Source organism: Oncorhynchus keta, chromosome 8 (assembly GCF_023373465.1).
Source record: "Oncorhynchus keta strain PuntledgeMale-10-30-2019 chromosome 8, Oket_V2, whole genome shotgun sequence".
Lineage (NCBI taxonomy): Eukaryota > Metazoa > Chordata > Actinopteri > Salmoniformes > Salmonidae > Oncorhynchus > Oncorhynchus keta.
In genome coordinates this window covers 28729803-28747302 of record NC_068428.1, presented here as the reverse complement: position 1 = coordinate 28747302, position 17500 = coordinate 28729803, and the positions used below count along the sequence as shown (strand labels likewise).

The 17500-nt window shown below is 41.9% G+C and overlaps 1 protein-coding gene across 4 annotated transcripts in view; it reads right to left on the bottom strand.

Annotated features, from left to right (window-relative positions):
• Positions 1 to 17500, bottom strand: part of LOC118386625 (1-phosphatidylinositol 4,5-bisphosphate phosphodiesterase beta-1-like) — a 345345-nt gene that overhangs the window by 149163 nt on the left and 178682 nt on the right. For all 4 annotated transcript variants that reach the window (XR_008140981.1, XM_052523947.1, XM_052523948.1 and 1 more), the window contains exon 6: positions 6181 to 6234. Coding sequence is in view for 3 of the 4 variants with exons in the window: in XM_052523947.1 (XP_052379907.1) it covers positions 6181 to 6234 (54 nt within the window). In the remaining variant the exon portion in view is untranslated. The remainder of the gene's footprint in view (positions 1 to 6180; positions 6235 to 17500) is intronic.

Sequence of the window (17500 nt, the reverse complement as noted above, 5' to 3'; positions counted from 1 at the left end):
CCATATAACGCCTCACACACCACAGAACCATCCATATAACGCCTCACACACCACAGAACCATCCATATAACGCCTCACACACCACAGAACCATCCATATAACGCCTCACACACCACAGAACCATCCATATAACGCCTCACACACCACAGAACCATCCATATAACGCCTCACACACCACAGAACCATCCATATAACGCCTCACACACCACAGAACCATCCATATAACGCCTCACACACCACAGAACCATCCATATAATGCCTCGCACACCACAGAACCATCCATATAACGCCTCACACACCACAGAACCATCCATATAACGCCTCACACACCACAGAACCATCCATATAACGCCTCACACACCACAGAACCATCCATATAACGCCTCACACACCACAGAACCATCCATATAACGCCTCACACACCACAGAACCATCCATATAACGCCTCACACACCACAGAACCATCCATATAACGCCTCACACACCACAGAACCATCCATATAACGCCTCACACACCACAGAACCATCCATATAACGCCTCACACACCACAGAACCATCCATATAACGCCTCACACACCACAGAACCATCCATATAACGCCTCACACACCACAGAACCATCCATATAACGCCTCACACACCACAGAACCATCCATATAACGCCTCACACACCACAGAACCATCCATATAACGCCTCACACACCACAGAACCATCCATATAACGCCTCACACACCACAGAACCATCCATATAGCATCTCACACACCACAGAACCATCCATATAACATCTCACACACCACAGAACCATCCATATAATGCCTCACACACCACAGAACCATCCATATAACGCCTCGCACACCACAGAACCATCCATATAACGCCTCACACACCACAGAACCATCCATATAATGCCTCGCACACCACAGAACCATCCATATAACGCCTCACACACCACAGAACCATCCATATAATGCCTCGCACACCACAGAACCATCCATATAACGCCTCGCACACCACAGAACCATCCATATAACGCCTCACACACCACAGAACCATCCATATAACGCCTCACACACCACAGAACCATCCATATAACGCCTCACACACCACAGAACCATCCATATAACGCCTCACACACCACAGAACCATCCATATAACGCCTCGCACACCACAGAACCATCCATATAACGCCTCACACACCACAGAACCATCCATATAACGCCTCACACACCACAGAACCATCCATATAATGCCTCGCACACCACAGAACCATCCATATAGCATCTCACACCACAGAACCATCCATATAGCGTCTCACACACCACAGAACCATCCATATAGCGTCTCACACACCACAGAACCATCCATAACCCAGCAGATTCATTATCTAATATATAATATATGCATTATCTAATATATAATATATTCATTATCTAATATATAATATATGCATTATCTAATATACCCAGAGAAATATGTTAAGCCATTTTTTTGTGTTCTACTTCCTAGTTATAATTCCTTCTTGCAGTAAATAGAGTAAAAAGTAGAGCCATTAAATGTTAATGTTTGACTTTCCTTCTCTGTAATCTTGTGGAGAGACGTGGCAGTGATGATCAAGCTGATATAAGCCTGCAAGATGTCTCTCTGCTATTCTCCTCTCTTTAATCTCTCTGTTACTCTCTCTCTCTGTTACTCTCTCTCTGTTACTCTCTCTCTGTTACTCTCTCTGTTACTCTCTCTGTTACTCTCTCTGTTACTCTCTCTGTTACTCTCTCTCTGTTACTCTCTCTCTCTCTGTTACTCTCTCTCTGTTACTCTCTCTCTGTTACTCTCTCTCTGTTACGCACTCTTTCTCTCTGTTACTCTCACTGTTACGCTCTCTGTTACTCTCTCTCTGTTACTCTCTCTCTCTGTTGCTCTCTCTCTCTGTTACTCTCTCTCTGTTACTCTCTCTCTCTGTTACTCTCTCTCTGTTACGCACTCTTTCTCTCTGTTACTCTCTCTGTTACGCTCTCTGTTACTCTCTCTCTGTTAGTCTCTCTCTGTTACTCTCTCTCTCTGTTACTCTCTCTCTGTTACTCTCTCTCTGTTACTCTCTCTCTGTTACTCTCTCTCTGTTACTCTCTCTCTCTGTTACTCTCTCTCTGTTACTCTCTCTCTCTCTGTTACTCTCTCTCTGTTAGTCTCTCTCTGTTACGCACTCTTTCTCTCTGTTACTATCTCTGTTACGCTCTCTGTTACTCTCTCTCTCTGTTACTCTCTCTCTGTTACTCTCTCTCTCTGTTACTCTCTCTCTGTTACTCTCTTTCTGTTACGCACTCTTTCTCTCTGTTACTCTCTCTGTTACGCTCTCTGTTACTCTCTCTCTCTGTTACTCTCTCTCTGTTACTCTCTCTCTCTGTTACTATCTCTCTCTGTTACTCTCTCTCTGTTACTCTCTCTCTGTTACTCTCTTTGTTACTCTCTCTCTCTCTGTTACTCTCTCTCTGTTACTCTCTCTCTGTTACTCTCTCTCTCTGTTACTCTCTCTCTGTTACTCTCTCTCTCTCTCTGTTACTCTCTCTCTCTCTGTTACTCTCTTTCTGTTACTCTCTCTCTGTTACTCTCTCTCTGTTACTCTCTCTCTGTTACTCTCTCTGTTACTCTCTCTGTTGCTCTCTCTCTGTTGCTCTCTCTGTTACTGTTACTCTCTATCTCTGTTACTCTCTCTCTCTGTTACTCTCTCTCTCTCTGTTACTCTCTCTGCTATTCTCTCTCTCCGTTACTCTCTGTTACTCCCTCTCTGTTACTCTCTCTCTGTTACTCTCTCTGTTACTCTCTCTCTGTTACTCTCTCTGTTTCTCTCTGTTACTCTCTCTCTCTCTCTGTTACTCTCTCTATTACTCTCTCTCTCTGTTATGCGCTCTCTCTCTGTTATCTCTCTCTCTCTCTGTTACTCTCTCTGTTACTCTCTGTTACTCTCTCTGTTACTCTCTCTCTCTCTATGTTACTCTCTATCTGTTACTCTCTCTGTTTCTCTCTCTGTTACTCTCTCTCTCTCTCTCTCTGTTACTCTCTCTCTCTGTTACTCTCTCTCTGTTATGCGCTCTCTCTGTTACTCTCTCTCTCTGTTATGCACTCTCTCTCTGTTACTCTCTCTCTCTCTCTCTGTTACTCTCTCTCTCTCTCTCTCTCTCACTCTCTCTGTTACTCTCTCTCTCTGTTACTCTCCCATTATAGTTCTGAGTGAGGTTATCACAGGGGCTTTCCTCTGCTTTCCACTACACTTCTAGTCTGGGGTGATGGTGCTCAGAGTTCCCTGCTGTCTACTGTCTCCACTCAGACTGAGCAGATAGACAGAGAGGAGGACTAGAGATGGAGGGAGCGATAGAAGAGGGAAAGGAGAGAGATGGAGGGAGCACTGCACCCATGTCCACTAAAACACAACAAGGACAGACAGACACAGACAGATGCGCCCTCCAAATGAGTAGAGATGGATAGAGGAGATGATACTGTAGGTAGACAGAGAGACAGAAAGTGGAGAGCGGGGTCAAGGGACCAAGATATAGAGTAAGAGAGGGTTAGAGGAGAAATGAGAAAGAGAGAAGGAGATAGGGTTGATCTGTCTCCTCATATCTTCAGAGAGAGAGAGTGAGAGAAGGATTTGAAATGTCTTTATTATTTTGTAACTTGAGTGTAATATTTACTGAGTGTAATATTTACTACCAATAAAGCCTCTTGAATTGAATTGAGAATGAAAGAGAGAGCAAGAGAGAGAAAGAGAGAGAAAGTGTCACGCCTTGGTCATTGTATTTTGTGTTTTCGTTATATATTTGTTCAGGCCAGGGTGTGACATGGGTTTATTGTGTTGTCGTATTGGGGTTTTGTAGGCATTGGGATTGTGGTTGATTAGGGGTGTGTCTAGTTTAGGCTTGGCTGCCTGAGGCGGTTCTCAATCAGAGTCAGGTGATTCTTGTTGTCTCTGATAGGGAACCGTATTTAGGTAGCCTGGGTTTCACTGTGTATTTCGTGGGTGATTGTTCCTGTCTCTGTGTAGTTTCACCAGATAGGCTGTATTAGGTTTCACGTTCCGTTTGTTGTTTTTGTATTTATTTAGTTATTTCATGTATCGTCATTTGTTTCATTAAAGACATGAGTAACCACCACGCTGCATTTCGGTCCGACTCTCTTTCAACAAACGAAGAACGCCTTTACAGAAAGAGAGAGAAAGAGAGAGAAAGAAAGAGAGAGAAAGAGAGAGCAAGAGAGAGAAAGAGAAAGAAAGAGAGAGAAAGAGAGAGAAAGAGAGAGAAAGAGAGAGCAAGAGAGAGAAAGAGAAAGAAAGAGAGAGAAAGAGAGAGCAAGAGAGAGCAAGAGAAAGAAAGAGAAAGAAAGAGAAAGAGAGAGCAAGAGAGAGAAAGAGAGAGAAAAAGAGAGAGAAAGAGAGAGAAAGAGAGAGAAAGAGAGAGCAAGAGAGAGAAAGAAAGAAAGAGAGAGAAAGAGAGAGCAAGAGAGAGAAAGAGAAAGAAAGAGAAAGAAAGAGAAAGAGAGAGCAAGAGAGAGAAAGAGAGAGAAAGAGAGAGAAAGAGAGAGCAAGAGAGAGAAAGAGAGAGAAAGAGAGAGAAAGAGAGAGAAAAAAGAAAAAAAAGAGAGAGATGTACTTCTTGCAAAGAGCTGTCAGTCTGCAAGGAGCTGCCAGTCTGCAAGGAGCTGCCAGTCTGCAAGGAGCTGCCAGTCTGAAAGGAGCTGTCAGTCTGCAAGGAGCTGTCAGCCTGCATGGAGCAGCCAGAGCTGTCAGTCTGCAAGGAGCTGCCAGTCTGCAGGGAGCTGCCAGTCTGCAAGGTGCTGCCAGCCTGCATGGAGCAGCCAGAGCTGTCAGTCTGCATAATGCAGCCAGAGCTGCCAGTCTGCATGGAGCAGCCAGAGCTGTCAGTCTGCATAGAGCAGCTAGATCCGCCAGTCAGCCATGATCTTCTAGATCTGCCAGTCAACCAGATTCTTCCAGATCTGCCAGTCAACCAGTCTCTTCCAGATCTGCCAGTCAACCAGAATCTTCCAGATCCGCTAGCCAGCCAGGATCTACCGGAGCCTACTACCTGCCTGAGCTTCATTTCAGTAGTGGGCTTCCTCTCAGTACTGGGCTTCCTTTCAGTGCTGGGCTTTCTCTCAGTACCGAGCTGCCCCTCAGTCCCGGGCTGCCCCTCAGTCCCGAGCTTCCCCTCAGTCCCGAGCTTCCCCTCAGTCCCGAGCTTCCCCTCAGTCCCGAGCTGTCCCTCAGTCCCGAGCTTCCCCTCAGTCCCGAGCTTCCCCTCAGTCCCGAGCTGCCTCAGTCCCGAGCTGCCCCTCAGTCCCGAGCTGCCCCTCAGTCCCGAGCTGCCCCTCAGTCCAGTGGGGTTCTGGGTGAGGACTATTAGGCCATGGTCGGTTGGCGAGGGTGGATTATCCCAGGACGCGAAGGGGAGGAACTATGACATTAATGGAGTGGGGTCCACGTCCCGAGCCGGAACCGCCACCATGGACAGACACCCACCCGGACCCTCCCTATGGTTGTGAGGTGCGTCTGGTAGTCCGCACCTTAGGGGGGGGGGGGTTCTGTCATGCCTTGGTCATTGTATTTTGTGTTTTCGTTATATATTTGTTCAGGCCAGGGTGTGACATGGGTTTATTGTGTTGTCGTATTGGGGTTTTGTAGGCATTGGGATTGTGGTTGATTAGGGGTGTGTCTAGTATAGGCTTGGCTGCCTGAGGCGGTTCTCAATCAGAGTCAGGTGATTCTTGTTGTCTCTGATAGGGAACCGTATTTAGGTAGCCTGGGTTTCACTGTGTATTTCGTGGGTGATTGGTCCTGTCTCTGTGTAGTGTTCACCAGATAGGCTGTATTAGGTTTCATGTTCCGTTTGTTGTTTTTGTATTTATTTAGTTATTTCATGTCTCGTCATTTGTTTCATTAAAGACATGAGTAACCACCACGCTGCATTTCGGTCCGACTCTCTTTCAACAAACGAAGAACGCCTTTACAGAAAGAGAGAGAAAGAGAGAGAAAGAGAGAGAAAGAGAAAGAAAGAGAGAGAAAGAGAGAGAAAGAGAGAGCAAGAGAGAGAAAGAGAGAGAAAGAGAAAGAGAGAGAAAGAGAGAGCAAGAGAGAGAAAGAGAGAGAAAGAGAGAGAAAGAGAGAAAAAAAGAAAAAAAAGAGAGAGACGTACTTCTTGACAGGGATGCATCCCTCAGAGTTGAGCTGTAGCTTCAGTCGTGTGTATCTGTAGGATAGAGGACATGACAGATTAGATATGGGCCTTTCTAGAAATAATGGGGCCAACGTGTGGCATTGAGATCAACTTTTCAAAATGGTTTGAAACAAACATAAAGATGATTTTTATCCAGTTCCACATGTGAATTTAGAGGAATATATACATATAGACCCATAACTCCTCCTATACAACAAGATAGGACTAGGACTATACATCCTTTAAGCAGGGTTCATACAGACATCGACAATTCAAATTCAAGGACTATTAGGGACTTTCTCAGGCACTTAATGTGACATTTTAATGACCTCAGAGTTCTGCAAATGTATAATGTATATAATTATACATATAGGGCCTAATATACAACCAAGCTCCCCAAAAGCATGCAAAAAGTGTTCAAAAAGCATGCAAACAGTGTTCAAAAAGCATGCAAAAAGTGTTCAAAAAGCATGCAAAAGTGTTCTAAAAGCATGCAAACAGTGTTCAAAAAGCATGCAAAAAGTGTTCAAAAAGCATGCAAACAGTGTTCAAAAAGCATGCAAACAGTGTTCAAAAAGCATGCAAAAAGTGTTCAAAAAGCATGCAAAAAGTGTTCAAAAAGCATGCAAACAGTGTTCAAAAAGCATGCAAAAAGTGTTCAAAAAGCATGCAAAAAGTGTTCAAAAAGCATGCAAAAAGTGTTCAAAAAGCATGCAAACAGTGTTCAAAAAGCATGCAAACAGTGTTCAAAAAGCATGCAAAAAGTGTTCAAAAAGCATGCAAAAAGTGTTCAAAAAGCATGCAAACAGTGTTCAAAAAGCATGCAAACAGTGTTCAAAATGCATGCAAACAGTGTTCAAAATGCATGCAAACAGTGTTCAAAAAGCATGCAAAAAGTGTTCAAAAAGCATGCAAACAGTGTTCAAAATGCATGCAAACAGTGTTCAAAAAGCATGCAAAAAGTGTTCAAAAAGCATGCAAACAATGTTCAAAAAGCATGCAAACAGTGTTCAAAAAGCATGCAAAAAGTGTTCAAAAAGCATGCAAAAAGTGTTCAAAAAGCATGCAAACAGTGTTCAAAAAGCATGTGAATGTGATGCATTCCTGGCTTTTCTGCAGCCAGTGTGGCTGACGCAGAAACACATAATAAAGCCGTGAACGGCTTCTCTGTTTTTATCATGGGAAAGAGAACCAAAAAGAGGTTTCCTTTGTAATGGAAGGATTTGTGTGGAAAGCCAAGCCAGCATTAGATATTGTTGTCTTCATTATAACGTCAACAGATTAGCACATCACCCTTCAATTGAAGTGGCGGGAAGAACATGAAAGTGGCCACATCTCTCACAGAAACGGATCAAAAATGAAATCAAGGATAATTATAAGGAAGCGGGAGAATTATAAATTGGATACAATAATTAGAAGGACTTCGCAAGCACCAAATTGGGGAATTCCAGTACTTGAATTTCTGAGCTCAAAGTTCAAGTTCAAGTTGGGTAATTCAAGCCCCTTGTATTGTTTCAAGTTGGGTAATTCAAGCCCCTTGTATTGTTTCAAGTTGGGTAATTCAAGCCCCTTGTATTGTTTCAAGTTGGGTAATTCTAGACCCTTTTATTGTTTCAAGTTGGGTAAATCAAGCCCCTTGTATTGTTTCAAGTTGGGTAATTCAAGCCCCTTGTATTGTTTCAAGTTGGGTAATTCTAGACCCTTTTATTGTTTCAAGTTGGGTAAATCAAGCCCCTTGTAATTGTTTCAAGTTGCAGGTGTAACATGGTAACCAACATGTTATTTCATTACCAGATGACACTGTGAAGAAGCCCACTAGGTTATTTCATTACCAGATGACACTGTGAAGAAGCCCACTAGGTTATTTCATTACCAGATGACACTGAAGAAGCCCACTAGGTTATTTCATTACCAAATGACACTGTGAAGAAGCCCACTAGGTTATTTCATTACCAGATGACACTGTGAAGAAGCCCACTAGGTTATTTCATTACCAGATGACATTGTGAAGAAGCTCACTAGGTTATTTCATTACCACATGACACTGTGAAGAAGCTCACTAGGTTATTTCATTACCAGATGACATTGTGAAGAAGCTCACTAGGTTATTTCATTTTTGCGGGATTTGTCTGCCCATGAAAACTGTTTCTCGCCATAACATACTATAAAGAGACACAATGTTACATAGTTACACTGCATTTCTGAGATCTTCATACAAAAAACTGTTCGACATCTAGATCCAAGATTCTTACAAGATTCAAGTTCAATGTCTAGTTTAACTCATTAATATGATTTAACAACAATTTACACTGCCATAATTGCAAGGACAGAAAAGTTATGTTTTATGTCAAACAATATAATTGGACAAATCTGTCAATAGACCAACCATGAGAAAACACAGGTTATAAATCAACTTGTGAATTTGATTGAATATTGCTGTGATCTCCCGTATATCTTATTGTAATGACATGGAGAATACTGGCAGATTATTGTCAATGATTTATCAACAGCTGTAACAAGCTGCCCATTGTAGGTCATCCTCCCTGGTACCCTGGTTTATAGAAATATTCATGTACACGACGTCATAAAAAGAGTGTGGTGTGTGTATGTGTGGAACACAATGAGTGTTTCGATAGGTCCGTGTGTTTACATTTAACTGCGCTGCACTCCACTAGTCAGAGGAAGCAATGTGTTGGCAGTGCAGCCAGTCACAGATCTCTGTGTGCAGTATATAGCCTGGAGACTCACGCACATACACACACTCTCGCTCGTGCGCTCTCTCTCTCGCTCTCCCTCTCTCTCGCTCTCTCCCTCTCTCTCGCTCCCCCTCTCTCTCACTCTCTTCCTCTCTCCTTCTCTCGCTCTCCCTCTCTCTCGCTCTCTCCCTCTCTCTCGCTCTCCCTCCTACTCTCTCGCTCTACCTTTCTCTCCCACTCTCGCTCTCTCTCTCCCTCTCTCTCCCTCTCTCGCTCTACCTCTCTCTCGCTCTCCTCCTACTTCCTCTCTCTCGCTCTCCCTTTCTCTCCCTCTCCCTCTCTCTCTCACACTCTCTCCCTATATCTCAATTCAATTCAATTCAAGGGCTTTATTGGCATGGGAAACATGTGTTAACATTGCCAAAGCAAGTGAGGTAGACAACATACAAAGTGAATATATAAAGTGAAAAACAACAAAAATCTCCCTATCTCTCCCTCTCCCTCTCTCGCTCTCTCTCCCTCTCCCTCTCTCTCTCCCTCTCTCCCTCTCTCTCCCTCTCTCCCTCCCTCACTCCCTCTCTCTCCCTCTCTCTCTCTCTCTCTCTCTCTCTCCCTCCCTCTCTATCTTTCTCTCTCTCTCTCTACACCAGGCAGGGTGTAACAGAAGCAGGCATTATGTCCTGGCCCCTAAGTGGCCCTCACTAATAATTAATGGTCATCATAGCACCCACCTCTCTCTCAGTGGCTCCAGTGACAGAGGAGGTCTAAAGTCAGGCCACTAATGGTTAACGTGGTCTAACAACTACCTCTTTATCTTTTACAAATGGCCATCTCGCTACACTTTTAGAGACAGAGGAAAATGAAAACCACACCAGAATTTGCGAGGTGTCCGGTATGTAGCCCTACACAACCTAGACGATTCCGTTATGCACATCAATGCAGCCACGCAAGAAGTGTGACACTTGGCTCCAGGCCTGCCCAACGGCAATAACAAGTGTGGCCACTGTGTACAGTACATTGTGACAATACATCCAATACTAAAGTGTTTTACCACCTGAGAACAGGTCAAGAATACAAAATCCAAAACTTCATTGATTGTAGCACCACAGATGTCATATACACGCTCAAATGCATCTGCTGGGCTTCTTTCTATTGGTCAAACTAAATGAGCGTTGAAACACTGCAGAACATCAGGCTGCTATTAGTAATAAAACATGGACTACGCTACTCCTCCCTGCTATTAGTAATAAAACATGGACTACGCTATTCCTCCCTGCTATTAGTAATAAAACATGGACTACGCTATTCCTCCCTGCTATTAGTAATAAAACATGGACTACGCTACTCCTCCCTGCTATTAGTAATAAAACATGGACTACGCTATTCCTCCCTGCTATTAGTAATAAAACATGGACTACGCTATTCCTCCCTGCTATTAGTAATAAAACATGGACTACGCTACTCCTCCCTGCTATTAGTAATAAAACATGGACTACGCTACTCCTCCCTGCTATTAGTAATAAAACATGGACGACGCTACTCCTCCCTGCTATTAGTAATAAAACATGGACTACGCTATTCCTCCCTGCTATTAGTAATAAAACATGGACTACGCTACTCCTCCCTGCTATTAGTAATAAAACATGGACTACGCTATTCATCCCTGCTATTAGTAATAAAACATGGACGACGCTACTCCTCCCTGCTATTAGTAATAAAACATGGACTACGCTACTCCTCCCTGCTATTAGTAATAAAACATGGACTACGCTACTCCTCCCTGCTATTAGTAATAAAACATGGACTATGCTACTCCTCCCTGCTATTAGTAATAAAACATGGACTACGCTACTCCTCCCTGCTATTAGTAATAAAACATGGACTACGCTACTCCTCCCTGCTATTAGTAATAAAACATGGACTATGCTACTCCTCCCTGCTATTAGTAATAAAACATGGACTACGCTATTCATCTCTGCTATTAGTAATAAAACATGGACGACGCTACTCCTCCCTGCTATTAGTAATAAAACATGGACTACGCTATTCCTCCCTGCTATTAGTAATAAAACATGGACGACGCTACTCCTCCCTGCTATTAGTAATAAAACATGGACTACGCTACTCCTCCCTGCTATTAGTAATAAAACATGGACTACGCTACTCCTCCCTGCTATTAGTAATAAAACATGGACTATGCTACTCCTCCCTGCTATTAGTAATAAAACATGGACTACGCTATTCCTCCCTGCTATTAGTAATAAAACATGGACTACGCTATTCCTCCCTGCTATTAGTAATAAAACATGGACGACGCTACTCCTCCCTGCTATTAGTAATAAAACATGGACGACGCTACTCCTCCCTGCTATTAGTAATAAAACATGGACGACGCTACTCCTCCCTGCTATTAGTAATAAAACATGGACTACGCTACTCCTCCCTGCTATTAGTAATAAAACATGGACTACACTACTCCTCCCTGCTATTAGTAATAAAACATGAACGACGCTACTCCTCCCTGCTATTAGTAATAAAACATGGACTACGCTACTCCTCCCTGCTATTAGTAATAAAACATGGACTACGCTACTCCTCCCTGCTATTAGTAATAAAACATGGACTATGCTACTCCTCCCTGCTATTAGTAATAAAACATGGACTACGCTATTCCTCCCTGCTATTAGTAATAAAACATGGACTACGCTATTCCTCCCTGCTATTAGTAATAAAACATGGACGACGCTACTCCTCCCTGCTATTAGTAATAAAACATGGACGACGCTACTCCTCCCTGCTATTAGTAATAAAACATGGACGACGCTACTCCTCCCTGCTATTAGTAATAAAACATGGACTACGCTACTCCTCCCTGCTATTAGTAATAAAACATGGACTACACTACTCCTCCCTGCTATTAGTAATAAAACATGGACGACGCTACTCCTCCCTGCTATTAGTAATAAAACATGGACTACGCTACTCCTCCCTGCTATTAGTAATAAAACATGGACTACGCTACTCCTCCCTGCTATTAGTAATAAAACATGGACTACGCTATTCCTCCCTGCTATTAGTAATAAAACATGGACTACGCTACTCCTCCCTGCTATTAGTAATAAAACATGGACTACGCTATTCCTCCCTGCTATTAGTAATAAAACATGGACTACGCTACTCCTCCCTGCTATTAGTAATAAAACATGGACTACGCTATTCCTCCCTGCTATTAGTAATAAAACATGGACTACGCTATTCCTCCCTGCTATTAGTAATAAAACATGGACTACGCTATTCCTCCCTGCTATTAGTAATAAAACATGGACTACGCTATTCCTCCCTGCTATTAGTAATAAAACATGGACTACGCTATTCCTCCCTGCTATTAGTAATAAAACATGGACTACGCTACTCCTCCCTGCTATTAGTAATAAAACATGGACTACGCTACTCCTCCCTGCTATTAGTAATAAAACATGGACTACGCTCATCCTCCCTGCTCTTTGAAGCCATAGAACATAAAACATGGACTACGATATTCCTCCCTGCTCTTTGAAGCCATAGAACATAAAACATGGACCACACTATTCCTCCCTGCTATTAGTAATAAAACATGGACTACGCTACTCCTCCCTGCTATTAGTAATAAAACATGGACTAAGCTATTCCTCCCTGCTATTAGTAATAAAACATGGACTACGCTATTCCTCCCTGCTATTAGTAATAAAACATGGACTACGCTACTCCTCCCTGCTATTAGTAATAAAACATGGACTACGATATTCCTCCCTGCTATTAGTAATAAAACATGGACTATGCTATTCCTCCCCGCTATTAGTAACAAAACATGGACTACAATATTCCTCCCTGATATTAGTAATAAAACATGGACTACGATATTCCTCCCTGCTCTTTGAAGCCATAGAACATAAAACATGGACTACGATATTCCTCCCTGCTCTTTGAAGACATAGAACATAAAACATGGACTACGATATTACTCCCTGCTCTTTGAAGCCATAGAACATAAAACATGGACTGCGCTATTCTTCCCTGCTCTTTGAAGACATAGAACATAAAACATGGACTGCGCTATTCCTCCCTGCTCTTTGAAGCCATAGAACATAAAACATGGACTATGCTAATCCTCCCTGCTATTAGTAATAAAACATGGACTACGATATTCCTCCCTGCTCTTTGAAGCCATAGAACATAAAACATGGACTGCGCTATTCCTCCCTGCTCTTTGAAGCCATAGAACATAAAACATGGACTGCGCTATTCCTCCCTGCTCTTTGAAGCCATAGAACATAAAACATGGACTATGCTAATCCTCCCTGCTATTAGTAATAAAACATGGACAACGCTATTCCTCCCTGCTATTAGTAACAAAACATGGACTACAATATTCCTCCCTGATATTAGTAATAAAACATGGACTACGATATTCCTCCCTGCTCTTTGAAACCATAGAACATAAAACATGGACTACGATATTCCTCCCTGCTCTTTGAACCCATAGAACATAAAACATGGACTACGATATTCCTCCCTGAAGCCATAGAACATAAAACATGGACTGCGCTATTCCTCCCTGCTCTTTGAAACCATAGAACATAAAACATGGACTACGATATTCCTCCCTGCTCTTTGAAGCCATAGAACATGGACTGCGCTATTCCTCCCTGCTCTTTGAAGCCATAGAACATAAAACATGGACTATGCTAATCCTCCCTGCTCTTTGAAGCCATAGAACATAAAACATGGACTATGCTAATCCTCCCTGCTATTAGTAATAAAACATGGATTACGATATTCCTCCCTGCTATTAGTAATAAAACATGGACTGCGCTATTCCTCCCTGCTCTTTGAAGCCATAGAACATAAAACATGGACTATGCTAATCCTCCCTGCTATTAGTAATAAAACATGGATTACGATATTCCTCCCTGCTATTAGTAATAAAACATGGACTGCGCTATTCCTCCCTGCTCTTTGAAGCCATAGAACATAAAACATGGACTACGATATTCCTCCCTGCTCTTTGAAGCCATAGAACAGAAAACATAGACTACGCTATTCCTCCCTGCTCTTTGAAGCCATAGAACACAAAACATGGACTACGATATTCCTCCCTGCTCTTTGAAGCCATAGAACACAAAACATGGACTACGCTATTCCTCCCTGCTCTTTGAAGCCATAGAACACAAAACATGGACTACGATATTCCTCCCTGCTCTTTGAAGCCATAGAACATAAAACATGGACTACGCTATTCCTCCCTGCTCTTAGTAATAAAACATGGACTACGCTATTCCTCCCTGCTCTTTGAAGCCATAGAACATAAAACATGGACTACGCTATTCCTCCCTGCTCTTTGAAGCCATAGAACACAAAACATGGACTACGCTATTCCTCCCTGCTCTTTGAAGCCATAGAACATAAAACATGGACTATGCTAATCCTCCCTGCTATTAGTAATAAAACATGGACTATGCTATTCCTCCCTGCTCTTAGTAATAAAACATGGACTACGCTATTCCTCCCTGCTCTTTGAAGCCATAGAACATAAAACATGGACTATGCTAATCCTCCCTGCTATTAGTAATAAAACATGGACTATGCTATTCCTCCCTGCTCTTAGTAATAAAACATGGACAACGCTATTCCTCCCTGCTATTAGTAATAAAACATGGACTACGCTATTCCTCCCTGCTCTTAGTAATAAAACATGGACTACGCTATTCCTCCCTGCTCTTTGAAGCCATAGAACATAAAACATGGACTATGCTAATCCTCCCTGCTATTAGTAATAAAACATGGACAACGCTATTCCTCCCTGCTATTAGTAATAAAACATGGACTATGCTATTTCTCCCTGCTCTTAGTAATAAAACATGGACAACGCTATTCCTCCCTGCTCTTAGTAATAAAACATGGACAACGCTATTCCTCCCTGCTATTAGTAATAAAACATGGACTACGCTATTCCTCCCTGCTCTTTGAAGCCATAGAACATAAAACATGGACTACGCTATTCCTTCCTGCTCTTTGAAGCCATAGAACATAAAACATGGACTATGCTAATCCTCCCTGCCATAGAACATAAAACATGGACTATGCTAATCCTCCCTATTAGTAATAAAACATGGACTACGATAAAACATAGTACATAAAACATGGACTGCGCTATTCCTCCCTGCTCTTTGAAGCCATAGAACATAAAACATGGACTAAAACATATTAGTAATAAAACATGGACTGCGCTATTCCTCCCTGCTCTTTGAAGCCATAGAACATAAAACATGGACTATGCTAATCCTCCCTGCTATTAGTAATAAAACATGGACTACGCTATTCCTCCCCGCTCTTTGAAGCCATAGAACATAAAACATGGACTACGATATTCCTCCCCGCTCTTTGAAGCCATAGAACATAAAACATGGACTACGATATTCCTCCCCGCTCTTTGAAGCCATAGAACATAAAACATGGACTACGATATTCCTCCCTGCTCTTTGAAGCCATAGAACATAAAACATGGACTACGATATTCCTCCCTGCTCTTTGAAGCCATTGAACATAAAACATGGACTACGATATTCCTCCCTGCTCTTTGAAGCCATAGAACATAAAACATGGACTACGATATTCCTCCCTGCTCTTTGAAGCCATAGAACATAAAACATGGACTACGCTATTCCTCCCTGCTCTTTGAAGCCATAGAACATGAGGAGGAGGTGACAAGAGGAGGTGACATCTTACATAAACTAAAACAAAGAGGCATTATGGCAGTACTTCTTAGACACTGTAGATCCTAAGGGGCTAAACAATGATTTCCCCTCGTTTTTTTAAATAATGTTGTTGCCAAGATTTTTGGGGTCTCTGTGTCTCCGTATTCACAGGCACCCAAATATTTCCCATGTACAGTATATTTTAACATGGTCTACTGATTCACCCATGTACAGTATATTTTAACATGGTCTACTGATTCACCCATGTACAGTATATTTTGACATGGCCTATTGATTCACCCATGTACAGTATATTTTGACATGGCCTATTGATTCACCCATGTACAGTATATTTTGACATGGTCTACTGATTCACCCATGTACAGTATATTTTGACATGGCCTATTGATTCACCCATGTACAGTATATTTTGACATGGTCTACTGATTCACCCATGTACAGTATATTTTGACATGGCCTATTGATTCACCCATGTACAGTATATTTTGACATGGTCTACTGATTCACCCATGTACAGTATATTTTGACATGGTCTACTGATTCACCCATGTACAGTATATTTTGACATGGCCTATTGATTCACCCATGTACAGTATATTTTGACATGGCCTATTGATTCACCCATGTACAGTATATTTTGACATGGCCTATTGATTCACCCATGTACAGTATATTTTGACATGGCCTATTGATTCACCCATGTACAGTATATTTTGACATGGCCTATTGATTCACCCATGTACAGTATATTTTGACATGGCCTATAGATTCACCCATGTACATTATATTTTGACATGGTCTATTGATTCACCCATGTACATTATATTTTGACATGGCCTATAGATTCACCCATGTACATTATATTTTGACATGGTCTATTGATTCACCCATGTACAGTATATTTTGACATGGCCTACTGATTCACCCATGTACAGTATATTTTGACATGGTCTATTGATTCACCCATGTACAGTATATTTTGACATGGCCTATTGATTCACCCATGTACAGTATATTTTGACATGGTCTATTGATTCACCCATGTACAGTATATTTTGACATGGTCTACTGATTCACCCATGTACAGTATATTTTGACATGGTCTATTGATTCACCCATGTACAGTATATTTTGACATGGCCTATTGATTCACCCATGTACAGTATATTTTGACATGGTCTACTGATTCACCCATGTACAGTATATTTTGACATGGTCTATTGATTCACCCATGTACAGTATATTTTGACATGGTCTATTGATTCACCCATGTACAGTATATTTTGACATGGTCTATTGATTCACCCATGTACAGTATATTTTGACATGGTCTATTGATTCACCCATGTACAGTATATTTTGACATGGTCTATTGATTCACCCATGTACAGTATATTTTTACATGGTCTATTGATTCACCCATGTACAGTATATTTTGACATGGTCTACTGATTCACCCATGTACAGTATATTTTGACATGGTCTACTGATTCACCCATGTACAGTATATTTTGACATGGCCTATTGATTCACCCATGTACAGTATATTTTGACATGGCCTATTGATTCACCCATGTACAGTATATTTTGACATGGTCTACTGATTCACCCATGTACAGTATATTTTGACATGGCCTATTGATTCACCCATGTACAGTATATTTTGACATGGCCTATTGATTCACCCATGTACAGTATATTTTGACATGGTCTATTGATTCACCCATGTACAGTATATTTTGACATGGCCTATTGATTCACCCATGTACAGTATATTTTGACATGGCCTATAGATTCACCTATGTACATTATATTTTGACATGGTCTATTGATTCACCCATGTACATT